This window comes from Saccoglossus kowalevskii, chromosome 17 (genome assembly GCF_978046115.1).
Source record: "Saccoglossus kowalevskii chromosome 17, keSacKowa6.1, whole genome shotgun sequence".
NCBI classification, from domain to species: domain Eukaryota; kingdom Metazoa; phylum Hemichordata; class Enteropneusta; family Harrimaniidae; genus Saccoglossus; species Saccoglossus kowalevskii.
The window spans coordinates 15,966,660-15,980,646 of NC_140657.1; the positions used below are offsets into that span (position 1 = coordinate 15,966,660).

The 13,987-nt window shown below is 39.0% G+C and overlaps 1 protein-coding gene across 1 annotated transcript in view; it reads right to left on the reverse strand.

Annotated features, from left to right (window-relative positions):
- LOC100373673 (28S rRNA/ribosome and sororin micro-cofactor-like) overlaps window positions 1-6,722 on the reverse strand; it is a 37,808-nt gene extending 31,086 nt beyond the window's left edge. Inside the window, exon 1 of the mRNA XM_002736869.4 lies at window positions 6,591-6,722. Within this exon, the coding sequence (XP_002736915.1) occupies window positions 6,591-6,626 (36 nt within the window). The 5' untranslated portion in view covers window positions 6,627-6,722. The remainder of the gene's footprint in view (window positions 1-6,590) is intronic.
- Window positions 6,723-13,987: the final 7,265 nt, after the last annotated feature.

Below are 13,987 nucleotides of genomic sequence, written 5' to 3' on the forward strand. Positions count from 1 at the left end.
GTGAGATATTACTCGCACCATACCTAGGCATTAGTGAAGTGGCATATAGTGAGTGAGATATTACTCGCACCAAGGTCCTCTACAGTCACTTCAGGATTGAAAATCCAAATAAACTGGTCAGTACTATTTATTATTAATCAAAAATACAAGTTGTGAAATACCCAGAAATAAAATTCCTATCACGTCAAACCAACTCTCACGGTACCAATTTGCTCAAAACCAACTCAATTTTGTTTTTGATTTTATGATTTTAACGTAAAAAAAAATACTGGTGTTATAAAATTTGATCTAGGGTATCAGTTTTGTCAATTTCAACATAAAAAGTGTCGATGGCAATTTTTGATTAGTGGGGCATTTCCATACATTTTCCAGACTGAACATACTTATCAGTACCCCCCACTCCAACTGTTTTTTCCTGTTAATCGACAGTCTATTGATTCAAATAGCTTAGTGACCGAGTAACTATCTTTGCCATAACCGAGCTCATGATCTATTATCTACCTATGCCTTTCAACTGTGTTCAGTTGGTTTTAATATTAAGGTAGCGGGAAGGGAAATTTTCACTTTTTTCTTGATTTTTCAAAAATTGATAAAACGGTTACCCTAGACCTTGATACATCACCCCAGGTTTACAAAAGATCAAAATTGCGAAATAACGTTGCTCAAATTAGTGTTTTAAAACACTAGCAGAAAAGACTACAACTGGCGTTTCGTGGATATTTGCATAATGTTTATCTTTGAAAGGGTTTAAATGATAACATCTTATCTGTATACTCTGTTGTTGACGATTCTGATATAACGGGTGATAAGCTTCCAGTTGCAAACAATGCGTGTTTATCTAACGTCCATTGTCAGCATTATTGTCAGCCGAGACTTCGTCCGAGAAATATGGTCATACAGTACTCATTTCGCCCAACCTTCCGCTTTTACATCGACCGCTTATCGCATAATTTCCGACCACGCGGTCTTGTCCGAGCGGAAACCGACCGCATTTTAATCGCGTTTTTTTTTTTTCGCTCGCTCGGCGCTCATTGAAAACATTGACCGCTCGCCCAAACACTGAAAACTGGCACATGAGTGGTCGAAATGGTGGTTTTGATAGTAAATTGTGAACATACAACTAGTATTAACTATTATTACATTCTGAACGACACTTCAAATCAGTTTATCTAATAGTTGTATTACACTTGTATCGTGAAAGCAACTGAACTGGGACCTCTTGTTACGTGTTTTGGGTGCTTGTTCTAGATGTAATATTTTTTTCTTTATTTTAATGAGACAGTTACGTGAAAGAAGCCTAGGTAACTCCTTTTGAGAGAGCAGAGAAACGAGGAAATGTTAGTGATTAATTCCAAAAATAACGATACAGAATCCACATCGGTCCATGTCTGGTAAAATTTGACATTCAATTTTTAAAATTAAGTCACGATCATTGAATGAGTTCGGTCTATACCGTATACGTACCGCAAAAGTGTTCCCACAACAAATATTTTCGACTAAAAACGGCCACATGCCCTGAAAAAATCAAACAGAGCTTGACATGTATGAATAATGTATTGGGCTTAAAAGAAAAACATGTCAAATTTAGTTATAGCCATAACTATTTGGTGGCCAGTCGATTAACAATTCGAAACTCAGGATTCACACTGAAGTCCTTCAGGGCTGAAAATCATCGACCCTACTCTGGTTTACTTTATTTCACAACTTGCTGATTTGCGTGAACTTTAATGTATCTTAGCCTAGTATTTTCTTTTTGAACTAAGGTCAAATTCCATCAGTTTGTCAAAACTGAAATATGTTTTTCAGCGAATAATTTTGAAGCCTGTCACAGCACAAAAAACTATGTGAATCGACGCAGGAGATTGGATTGTACGACGACCCTTCAATTAGCGTCAAATATGCTTTGTTACAACATTATTGATTGGCTGAGAGTCACCTGATCGGAGCACGACCTGGATCACGGAACCATATTTGTCCGTATTATCAACAAGACTTTGCAAGATAACCACACCCACATTTTCAATCTTTTTTAGCGCGGAAGTTGCCAACAAATGTAAAAAAAAAATCATGAATTTCATGGATTCGAATAAAATAAAGCAAGCGATTGATAAGGATGATTATTAATATTTTCCCCGATGCTCTTCGAATTTTTATTTTTTTTATTTCAAGGTAAGAAATGGCTAGTTGAAGTTGCATCGTCTTCAATGCGGTTGTTTCACCGCGAACAACTCTAGCTCTGTTTTGGGCATGGTTTAGTTTTGCAATGTAAAATAAAATATATATTAAAATAATAATACTTGTTTAATTATTAGGGGTTTCAGCCCACAAATTACGGACATGATCTCCATGAATTACGGTCAATGTTTGTCTTCTCTCGGCTGATTGTCACGGTGTTGATCGACGCCCTTCCTAAACTCAGTATGGAGAAACCAACGGGGATCGACATTCCAAACAAACAATCAAAATTATCAACGAAAGACGAGATTTTTCTAGATATTTACAAACATACTGTCATGACAAACATATGTAAAATTAACAAATACACAAAGAGGTGTAATATTAGGTTTATTAGGCCCATGCATGTAACTGCCATTTAGCTTTACGGTCCTTCAGCATCGGGGGAAAACAACAATAATTATACAAAACACATTGCGAAGACTCAACAATCAGGAAAGAAACCCCAGACAACCATGTCGTACTTGTGTTGAAATACATTTTGTATTTCACGTCAGAATATTGTTTAAAATAAAATATTCAGTCCAAACCAATTCGAGGTCAAAGGGTCAGATTGCGTGCATATAATTATAGATAGTGAAAACAAAAAGTATTTGAACTTTTGTCAGTTGTTCAACATCTATAAAAAAAAACCAGAAAGACAATTATAAGACAATGTGAACCTCGGAAATTATTCTGTTAGTCCGAATTTAAAATGCGCGCGAGCGAGCAGGTGGGCGGTGATATTTCAGGGTTTGCGCGGTCGAAAATAAAGCGGAAATTGTCCGGTCGAATTCAACAAGCGGTCACAAAAGCGAGAGAAAAAGGTGATTGGAAAGTGGAAGCGGGCAGGAGGTTGCGCGAAAGGAGTACTGTAACTTTGCACAACTTTCTTTTAGAATCGTTTTATTTTCCAAGTCAATATTCTATTTTACTAATACATTTTTTTTCTAACGCAATGGCGAAGAAAAGAAAGAAAGCGTTGACAGACGAGGCAAAGTAAAATCTGCCACTCAGTGTCGCACTCTGACACAGCAATTTTTTTTTCAAGCATCGGCCATTTTGTTTCACCATGAAAACCGTTTTATTAGATGTCTTATCAGAGACACTTGAAGGATTAGCTTGTTTGTACTGGGACAGTAATGTTTGTCAGAGGATTATCCTTCGTTGTTCGTTTGCATAACAATAGAAAACCCGAATGTTCCTGGAGTATGGACTCAAATGCCAGCAGTTTTCTTCATTTTTCATGCTCGAGCTTGAAATTATTCATTATCTGACACTCTTTATAAGTTCTATGATATCAGTGGTTTATATGTTTGGCCATTTTTAGTGTATATTTATAATAATGCAGCAAATCTACAGTGTTTTATTAACCAAAACTGTTTTTCGCGTTTTTCTCGAGTTGAAGTTTTGATCGAGTACGACTCATTGGGACCACCGCCAAATCAAGTGCGTTCGGACTAGGACATTCAAATTCGCAGTTATCGTTCAAAAGATAATGATGGTGCGAAATATGTCTGGATTTTTAAAGAAAATGCTTTGTCACAGAATAATAGTCTGTTAAAGGTGCCAAGTATGAAATAATTTAAGGACAAAAAAACAAACCTGCATAGAAATCGGAATAATAGCTCTTTTGATTATCGGAGACGCATTTCAATGGACTTGATTACGGACAATGCATGACGTAAATTTCACCAGGAAATTTCGCAGTGTGCTCTCGCAATCGCGGACTTAGTCATTTTTACAAGGTTCGCCATTTTTTATGTCACGTGATAATTATGTAAACAATGACTGTCCAGTTTGTGCGAACTTGTACCTCTATACTTAGTCTTTTGAAATATATAAGCTAAATTACTGTTCTGAACGAGACAACAGACAGATAATGTTTTATTTAAAAACGTCACAAAACCTTTCTCGCTACCTTAAGATGAACTAATGTTTCTTTTGAACAGGTATACCTGTGGTAATAAGAAAACTAGAGATTTATATTGTCTATTGAAATTACCACAAACCACATTCATTGTTCGCGATGATCAGAATGGCAATGACAAAAAAAAATAATAAAATAATAAATAAATGTATGTATTATAAGTATGTGACCATGATTACATATAGTTTGTTGCGTATTTGGCAAATTGAGTTTGGGCAAGTAGGATTTGGTGTGGGCTAACCTTAAATCCTATCATAATACTGCACTTATTTGAATAAACTTAGCGATTGGGAAAAATAGTTATTAATGTATCAATATGTATCCCCAGGCAACATATGATTTTTTATTTTTACATTGGATGACTGCACAGTGGCAATTTTCCACAATTATTAACCTATGTTTTTTTTGGAAAAGTAGTGTAGACCAATCGGGAAAGCAATGATAATAAATAGTACCCTTCTATATATTTGGATTCCGATTCCCAGCCACCAAAAGACTAGGTCAACCCCTTGTAAAAATTCTGTTTCTACGACGATATTATAAAGCACCCATGGTGTCACACCATTGGTCCATTATCATATGTCGTCATCGTGTCTTTTATCACAGTCCCTCTATCCCCGGTCTGGAAGCAGTCGTTGTATTAGATGTGAATTGCTCACCTTCTATGCCTGATGGCAAAGGCGCGTTGTGGGTATGCGCAAAGCACTGTCATGTGATCAGTACACAGTCTGTCACTCTTTTTGACATCGTCACTGCTAAGTGTTTTTTTATAACTTAGTTGTTTATTCCAGAATTTGAGCTTTTTCACATATTTTTTTAATCAGGATATCTCTATAAGGTCATATTTTAACCGGCGAGTAGTTTTTTAATTTATCTGTTTTATCAGCAGCGACACTAGAAGATGGACACAATTCCTGATATTATTCTTTACATGGCAGGAACAGGGTGTTTATGAGTTGGTAGGCTGGTTTTGACCAAAGTGCTAATTTTGTTCACATGTTTTGTTTACGTTGTTTTTGCCTTAATTTGAGGTCAAAGTGAAGTCATACAATGAGGTATCGCTTTGCATGACGGTAGATTTGCCGATTTTAATGAATATTCTGACGGTATTGTAATCTGTCTGACTTCCTGACTCCCCCGGCCCGGGTGTGAAAGGTTTGTTTACCCGCAACGCGGTTCGAGACAAAAGAACGCTAGTCGTTTCCAGACCAGGGATAGAGGGACTGTGTTTTGATGCAGGTATTTGTTCAACGTAAAATTTGCAACAGAAGATGCATGGGTGGTCAGTCAGTTCGCCCCAATGCACATTCGCCCCAGACCAGTTCGCCCCAAAGTCAGTTCGCCCCAAAGTCGGTTCGCCCCAAGTTTACTGGTGTTCGTTTTCGCGGTTATGCGTGCAAGGAAATGTGGTTTTGAAATATTTTAAAAATTATACTTAAGTAAAAACCACATCGAAGGAGGCTGATCGCCGCGATTGTAGCATATCGCCCGAAGAGTCGAACCGGTGTCGTGCCATATGCGTCGTGATAGCGATACTTTGCCTTTTTTTTGCCATGCGCTGTGATAGCGATTTTTTGCCCCTTTTTCGATTGACTTATCTCCCCTGGCTTGCCTTACAAACATGAATGAACCAACCAATCAATCGGTGTTGTGTGGTTTTGGCGTTCCAGTTTTAACGCACGGATTAAAAATACGGTGCCGCCATCTTGAACGTTCCATTCAAAAGGGGGTGGTGTGTGTCACAAGGACTGTGGTCACGCTAAAGGAATCACGAGACTTGTTATAATTATATATACAACGTAGTTATATTAACATTGTACACGTATTATATTTGTTTAGTTTTCAGAAGTGAAGAATTGTTATCAAGGGTTTATGAATGCAAGAACACAGTATTCATTTTGAAAAAATAAAACGTAGTAGTATTCTGTGTGTTTGTTCTCTGCCATTGTTGGCTCTACATTGCGTGATAGTAGTACACCATGCACACACCATCAAAAAGGTGTGACCGCGACACCTTTTCAGTACCGAATAACACCTATTAAACTGGGCGTCTAGAAGACCCAGTAACGTGGAGCTTTGTGACATGAAGTTGTGGTACAGCAACAACCAATTTATTTGTAGTCCATTGTATATGTGTTTTACATTCATTTTGTGACGTACACCGTTATTCAAGTCCAGGGGAAATGTTGAAAATCATATTTGATTCTCAAAAATAAACATTACTCTGCAGTTTGTGCGCATACCTAGTATATCGCGAAACAATTCGTAGCCCGGTCGGGTTCATAGTTGTAGTGGAACATATTTTATCTACTACAACTCCCTGCTACTGTGATACGTCGCGGTACAGCATGACAATTTGCATCATTGACAAAGTTAAACAACACCAAATTCCCGACGCAACAACAAGAACTCTTTAAACAAGAGGCATATAAACGTAAATATTTACCTTCCTTGGACGATTGATTTTTCCTCCCGCTGGCATCTTTGCTGTGTTTTGGTTGTCCACAGAGCACGCCGTATTTACGTGAAAATTTGTTATTTCCGGAAACCCTGAAAGCACGTTGTTGCGCCAGCTGATTGGTGTCGCAAAACGGTTTCAATTTAACGACGTTCATTTTGGGGAAGATTCTCTGGGCGCCATTCGGAAATAAATAGTTAGCTATGGCTAGGTAGCAATATTTAACTGCGTTAAAATTAGATTGTACAATAAATAACAGTATAATTCAAAAAATCCTACTGTGGCTAGATTTGGCTCACTTTACGACACACGGAACCAGATTTTTCAAAATGACAGTGTGGTGGCGCACATCAAAAAACACCCGACACCGCTAAAAAGTGCATTAGTCGATCTTCAGGGCGCTTTTCATCCTATTGACAATAACCAAAATACAGACCACGTTACGTACCTGTTGTGTCTGAGCATTAATAGTATAAACATATACCGTACTTTGCATGGCCATATTCCCGCCATCAGTTGGGTTACTTAGCAACAGATGGGATTCTGGGACAGGGCTGCCATCTTTGTGAGTTCTGTTAGTTATTACACACAAGTAAACCTTGCTTGTATTTCGAACCTGTTGTCTGCGCGTTTATTGGGCCCGACACCACATTTTGGCGACGAGGATGGCTGAATTTCATCTCCCACCACCAACACCTTTCTTAGCTAGTCCAGGTGAGCCAGCGATTTCATGGCTGAGGTGGTATTCCGGGTTTAAAACTTATATGACTGCCACCAATCTAGACAGTGATGACGTTGCTGACGGCAGAAAACGTGCAGTACTACTACATTGTTTAGGGATCGAGGGACAGCGAATCTTCCAGTACCTTGGTGATTGCCCTACGTATAAGGATGTTGTGGATAAACTCGAGTCGCACTTTGGTCCTCGAAAATCCGTTATCCTGGAAAGGCATCGATTTCGTCAGCGCGGACAGCGTCCTGGTGAGTCAATATCGAGTTATGTTGCTACTTTGAACGAACATGCTGCCAAATGTAATTTTGGTACACTCACAGATGAAATGATCAGAGATCAGCTGATTGAGAAAACGCATACTCCACGTATTAGAGAAAGATTACTAATGGAGCCAGACACGTTAACTTTGCATAAAGCCACAACTTTAGCTGAACAAATTGAAAATGCTTTATCTGATTCACATGTGATTGCGTCTGACACGATGTCACTCGAACCAAACCCAGTAAAAGTAAAACTGGAAGAAAAACCCAAAATACAAGGTATCAACAAGAGACAGTACAACAGAAATTGTACTCATAACTACCGTAATAGAAATCGGGCCACACAAAATAAACTTTCAGGTTGTCGCAACTGTGGTTCCAATAACCATGATACACGTCACTCAGACTGCCCAGACAAGAGTGCAGAAACTGTCATAAAATTGGTCACTTTGCACGAATGTGTAGAAGCTCTGCAACTACAAAGGTTAAACAAGTGGATACACCCAATAAGGACTCAGACATTGAACAAGTGTTAATATATACTGTTTCCGAAGTTAACGCAATTGACAATAGTTTCAAAACTTGTGCTGTGACAATAAATGGGATTAGACTCAACCTAGTACTAGACCTTGGTGCTAAGGTTTCCATCTTAAATGAGGAATTGTACAAACAACACTTCAAAGCTATACCACTGCTACCAACTAGACAAATGTTAACCAGCTACAATGGAGGTAACATTCCGGTTATTGGTGTAGTACGTCTTCCAGTGCAGTATGAAGAACAGACTGTGCAGAACTTTAAGTTTTATGTCACAAAAATGGTAGTAATCTCATGGGAATTGATTTATTCAACCAACTTGGATTTCAGATAAGTAGACATGGTACAATTGTCAACTCAGTGGATGCTGTTGACAACTTTCCTGAATTATTTTCTGGATTTGGGAAAATTACTACTTTTGCGCACCGACCACGGGTTGATCCAAGCATTTCTCCAGTGTCACAGAAACTTCGACGATTACCGCTAACAGTACGCGAGGAAGTTTCAAAGGAATTGAGTCGTCTTGAGAATTTGGACATTATTGAACGCATTGATAATTCTCCGTGGATTTCAAATTTAGTCGTTGCACGAAGAAAGACAGGCGATATTAGACTTTGTGTAGACTTGCGAGATGTAAACAAAGCCATTATACCTGATAAGTATCCCCTACCTGACCTTGGTGAACTCACCTCCAAATTTCATGGATCCAGAGTATTCACGAAATTGGATTTGCGTCGCAGCTACCTACAAGTACCACTTGCGGAAGACAGTCGGAATCTCACAGCATTCATAACACATGAGGGTGTCTTCCAGTATAAGCGCATGCCATATGGACTTTCATCAGCACCAAGCGCCTTCCAAAAGATACTTGCTTCTGTTCTTAGCGACTGTGAGGGAGCTGTACACCTGATTGACGATGTTGCAATCCATGGTGCAAACCAAGCAGAACATGACCAGCGTCTTAACACAGTGCTAAACAAACTGAGAAAGTACAATTTAACACTCAATAGAGATAAGTGTGAGTTTTCGAAAGATGAGATTGATTTTGTTGGCTACAGAGTATCCGCGTCTGGTGTGTAACCATTACAGTCCAATACGAAAGCAATTATGGATCTCCCCGAGCCTGCCAATGTCAAGGAATTGCAATCATTTCTTGGTACGACAAACTTCTATTTAAAGTTCGTACCATATTACGCAGACATAGCTGAACCCCTACGTAAACTGTTACGCAAAGATGAGCCATGGGAGTGGACTAAGGATCAGCAGTGCGCATTCGACAAACTCAAGAACCAGATTTCATCACCACCGGTTCTCGCACACTTCAACCCTGATGCTAAACCATATGTTACTACAGATGCTTCGGGATATGCAATCGGAGCAGTTTTGTCGCAAATAGTTAATGATGAAGAGAAGCCAGTTGCATTCACTTCTCGGACATTGTCTCCAACCGAGCGTAAATACTCAACAAGCGAACGTGAAGCTTTAGCGTGTGTGTATGCTTCAGAACATTGGCATATTGTACTCTACGGTAGGAAATACACACTACGCACTGACCATGAAGCGCTCAAATCAATTCTGTCAACAGTAGGCTCCGGTCATAAACCACTACGTATCTATAGATGGACTGATCGTTATTTGCAGTACAACTTGTATGTCGAGCACATGCAAGGTAGTAAGAACTTTGTCGCAGATATGCTAAGTCGTCTTGTACGCACTACGGACAACACAGAAACTGAAAATGACATTCTCGAAATTAACTTAGATGGGTTAGTCACAGCTAGCGAACTCCAAACACAGTCTCGTGATGATCCGCTGCTTCAATGAGTTGCCACACATGTTCAAAATGGTTGGCCAAAAAGTGTGCCACCAAATCTTAAAGTATTCGCTAACCTCCGCGATGAGCTTACAGTATGAAATGAATACTCTATTGCCCGTAGTTCACGTGCAGTTATTCCTGAAGCCCTGCAGGAACGAGTTCTACGAATGGCCCATGACGGACATCCAGGTATAGTTCGTATGAAACAGCGATGTCGTGAAACAGTATGGTGGCCAGGTATGGACTCTCAGATCGAAGATTACGTCCGCAATTGTGAGCCTTGCGCTATCAGTGGCAAGTCAGCTAGACCAAAACAACCACCACTTCAACCAACGCCATGGCCGACAGAACCATGGAACTCTATACAAATGGACATATTTGGTGAGATAGCCATAGCACCACATAGTCAATGTTTCTTAGTTGTAGTACACGACCTACATTCCAAATGGCCTGAAGTGGCAACAACAGGAACGGTCACATCTACAGCAGTTATTAAGATTCTTGAAGAACTTTTCACTCGATGGGGATTTCCAGAAGTCATCACTACTGACAACAGACCTCAGTTTACCTCAGACGAGTTTGAAAATTATCTACAATCACATGGTATCAAACATAATCTAACATCATTATATAACCCCCAAAGCAACGGTGGGGTGGAACGATTCAATAAATGCCTGAAAGAGGGTTCGAAAACGAGCTTGTCGGAGGGAAAGACATTCGCAGATTCAGTTCGTACAATACTACAGAACTATAGAGCTACACCACATGCTCTTACTCAAAAGTCACCTTCACAACTTATGCTCAATCGTCAAATGCGTCTACCACTTGATAAACTAAAACCACCCACTACCAGCGTCGGTAATGCACAAACAGACATTCCAACTATGAAGTCAGAAATAGAACAACGTCAAGCCAGAATCAAGTCTTACACAGATCAACGACAGCACGCTAGATCCACCAATCTGAATGTAGGAGACTGGGTGAGAGTTAAACGTCCAAATCGCAGCCATAAGCTCTCCCCTACATTTTCTGAGCCGCATCGCATTGTTAAGAAGCTTGGTAAGTCTTCGTTTAGACTTGACGACGGTACAGCATGGAGTGCCAGAAGATGTGTACGTTCGCATAGACATGATTCATCTGTACTCCCACCTGAACTCCCTAACGAACACTTAATGATAAACCAAGAACATCATCCAGTAGTTACAAATGCTAATAGCTTACCTACACGCGAAAGTCGTCCAGTACGAATAACACGTATGCCAGCATGTTTGAGAGACTATGTACTTTCATAAGCATTAGAACTGTATCTATAGAACATTAGTTTGTTAATGCAGTTAAAAGGATTTAAACTGTTGCATGTTTGAGATTTTGAACTCTTATCGAACTTTAATATCCTTCTTTCATTCATCGTATGTTTATACTTAGGATTATGCATCCTTTCCGTGAGGGGGAATTATGTTGTGTCTGAGTATTAATAGTATAAACATATACCGTACTTTGCATGGCCATATTCCCGCCATCAGTTGGGTTACTTAGCAACAGATGGGATTCTGGGACAGGGCTGCCATCTTTGTGAGTTCTGTTAGTTATTACACACAAGTAAACCTTGCTTGTATTTCGAACCTGTTGTCTGCGTGTTTATTGGGCCCGACACCACAGTACCTCTGTGACATGATAGACGGTCTGCATCCGGGCTGCATCAAATGCTCCGCAGCCAGTTGGAAATCGATTCGTACCCCAAAACTCGGCGTTGAAGCCGGGCGTTGAAGTCGCCTTTGGCTAAAATAAATGGGGTTTTCGTCAAAAATAAAAACGGTGTCAAAATTATCTGTTCGACGGTGAAATGGGGATCAAAACAGCGACGATACCACAGGGAGCCCAGGAACTATGATCAACTGTACGCACTCCCTATGAGCGGGGGGGGGGGGTATCGGCTGGTATCTAGTGTATGAAATAGACAAGGGATGAAGGCGCCAGCCAGCTCACATTTTTTAAACTCGAAAAAACAGTCAAAAAGAATGAAAAACATATACCAGCTTGAAAAATATTAGTTGCTCTTTCAAATTTCGCCAAAGACTTACTTTTATTTTACCGATATTTGCAGAATAAATTAAGAAAACTACAAAAATTGACTCCATTTACGAATAATTAACGATTGACTCTTCATCTGGTATAAGTTGAAAGACGCGTGTATTTCATCAATACACTGACGCCAGTGGGTGAAATATTGTAATACATGGAAACAACAACAATTACCTGTACCACTGTTTTATTATAATTATGTGATTGAACATTATGGCATTGGGGCACAAAAATGTACGTAAAATCACTATACCGAGTTTAAACGTAATCTTACAAGCCATCTCAGAGAGTCAGTCGCTAAAATGACGTGCCCCGGTAACCCTGTGCATTTGCAAGAAATGATTCTGGACACATTTACAAACTGCGACAAAGTCGCACAACCTATGGTATTCCCTAGGAGTTTATTACTTACGTGCAAACTTTCAACTGAATCGGGCATGAACAAAAATAAAATGGCCACTAGTCGGCCATTTCTTTTCGAATCTTGAAAACAGCATGGCGTGCACCTATATCCAATATGCGCTAATCATTAGACAAAATTTGAATGAATCTCCCTATTTCCGAAACGCGGTTCCAGACGCATTTACAAAATATGACCAGAATTTTAGACAAAATGACCGTCAATTCCACAAATGTTATCAAATCACGAAATAACACAACCTCTGGGATAACCTAAGAGTATAGCACTTATATGCAAATTTTCAACTGAATCAGGCAAATACACTAGTGAGTAATCTGAATGGACATGAACAAAAACAAATTGACCGTCAGTCGGCCATTTTGTTTGAATCTCGCAAACTCGGTCGAATGGTAATGAAAATTAATGTGTATATGTTATCATACTGCTCTGTGAATGTGATCGGTCAAAGCATATAGGAGAAATGGCTCTGGACACACGGACGGACGGAAGCCAGACTAATAGTTCCCGATTTCTGACTTCGTCCTAAAAAGAGTATAAAACATTCACAATTACTTCATTCAAATATTTGTACATTATACCAAATTATTATATATTTATTATGATTTTAGCATACAATTCTCAAAAATGCTCATCGACTGACTTTCAACCAAAGAGCAGAGAAAGAGAATTACTAAACAGAGGAATATGAAATTCCGTGAGAGAGAGTTCAATCTTAAACAAGCTGCACATTTTAGTCGTCACAGAAAACTAAAATTCAATCTTTAAATACATTCAAAAATTTTGAATTGAAATAGTTAATCAGAATTGTGAATGAAGGTATGTTATTTGCATTATGTGTGTTATAATTTACGGAAGTGTATCTCGGAGGGCGGATCGAAGACAATTTGGAAGTGACTTCGCCACTGGTCATTTTGGAGTTTGTAAGCAATTAAATAGAAACTAATCATGACGTTCTGCTTCATTTTACTATTTTAATTATTATGAATAATTTTTGAATGCAACGTATCTGTGAACATATACCTACGCTACTACATGTGCACGGAACGGTGTTGGTTGCTTGGTGCAGTAAAGTATTTTGAAGGTTTGCAGCATGTAATTTCATGCTTGTAGCATGCATACTTGGCAGTCAATGAATTTCAATGTGCGTTCGGAGTATTAACAAGCTGGGCACTGTCTTTAAAAAATCCTCCAAATCAAGCCAACTACTACTAATGTACTAGAATCGAATAACTTCAAGGTTATGAAAGGGAAACTTTAAAATGTCTACCAAGGGGTGCTACAAATTAAAAATGTATTTTTTTTTGCATTATTTTAAAAACAAATTTAGAACTTCCGCACATTTTCTACTCTTTAAATTGGGTCGGCGACAAGGATATTACTAGAGATAATATATTATGTAATTTACATGCAATCCAGTAGGGGTGTGGGATGAAAAAGATAGTTTACATTGTATCCATGACAATGTTAACTACATTTCTCGCAGCATATGGGTGTACGTACCAGCGTAACAACATTTTTTGGCAGTATTTTCTCTTA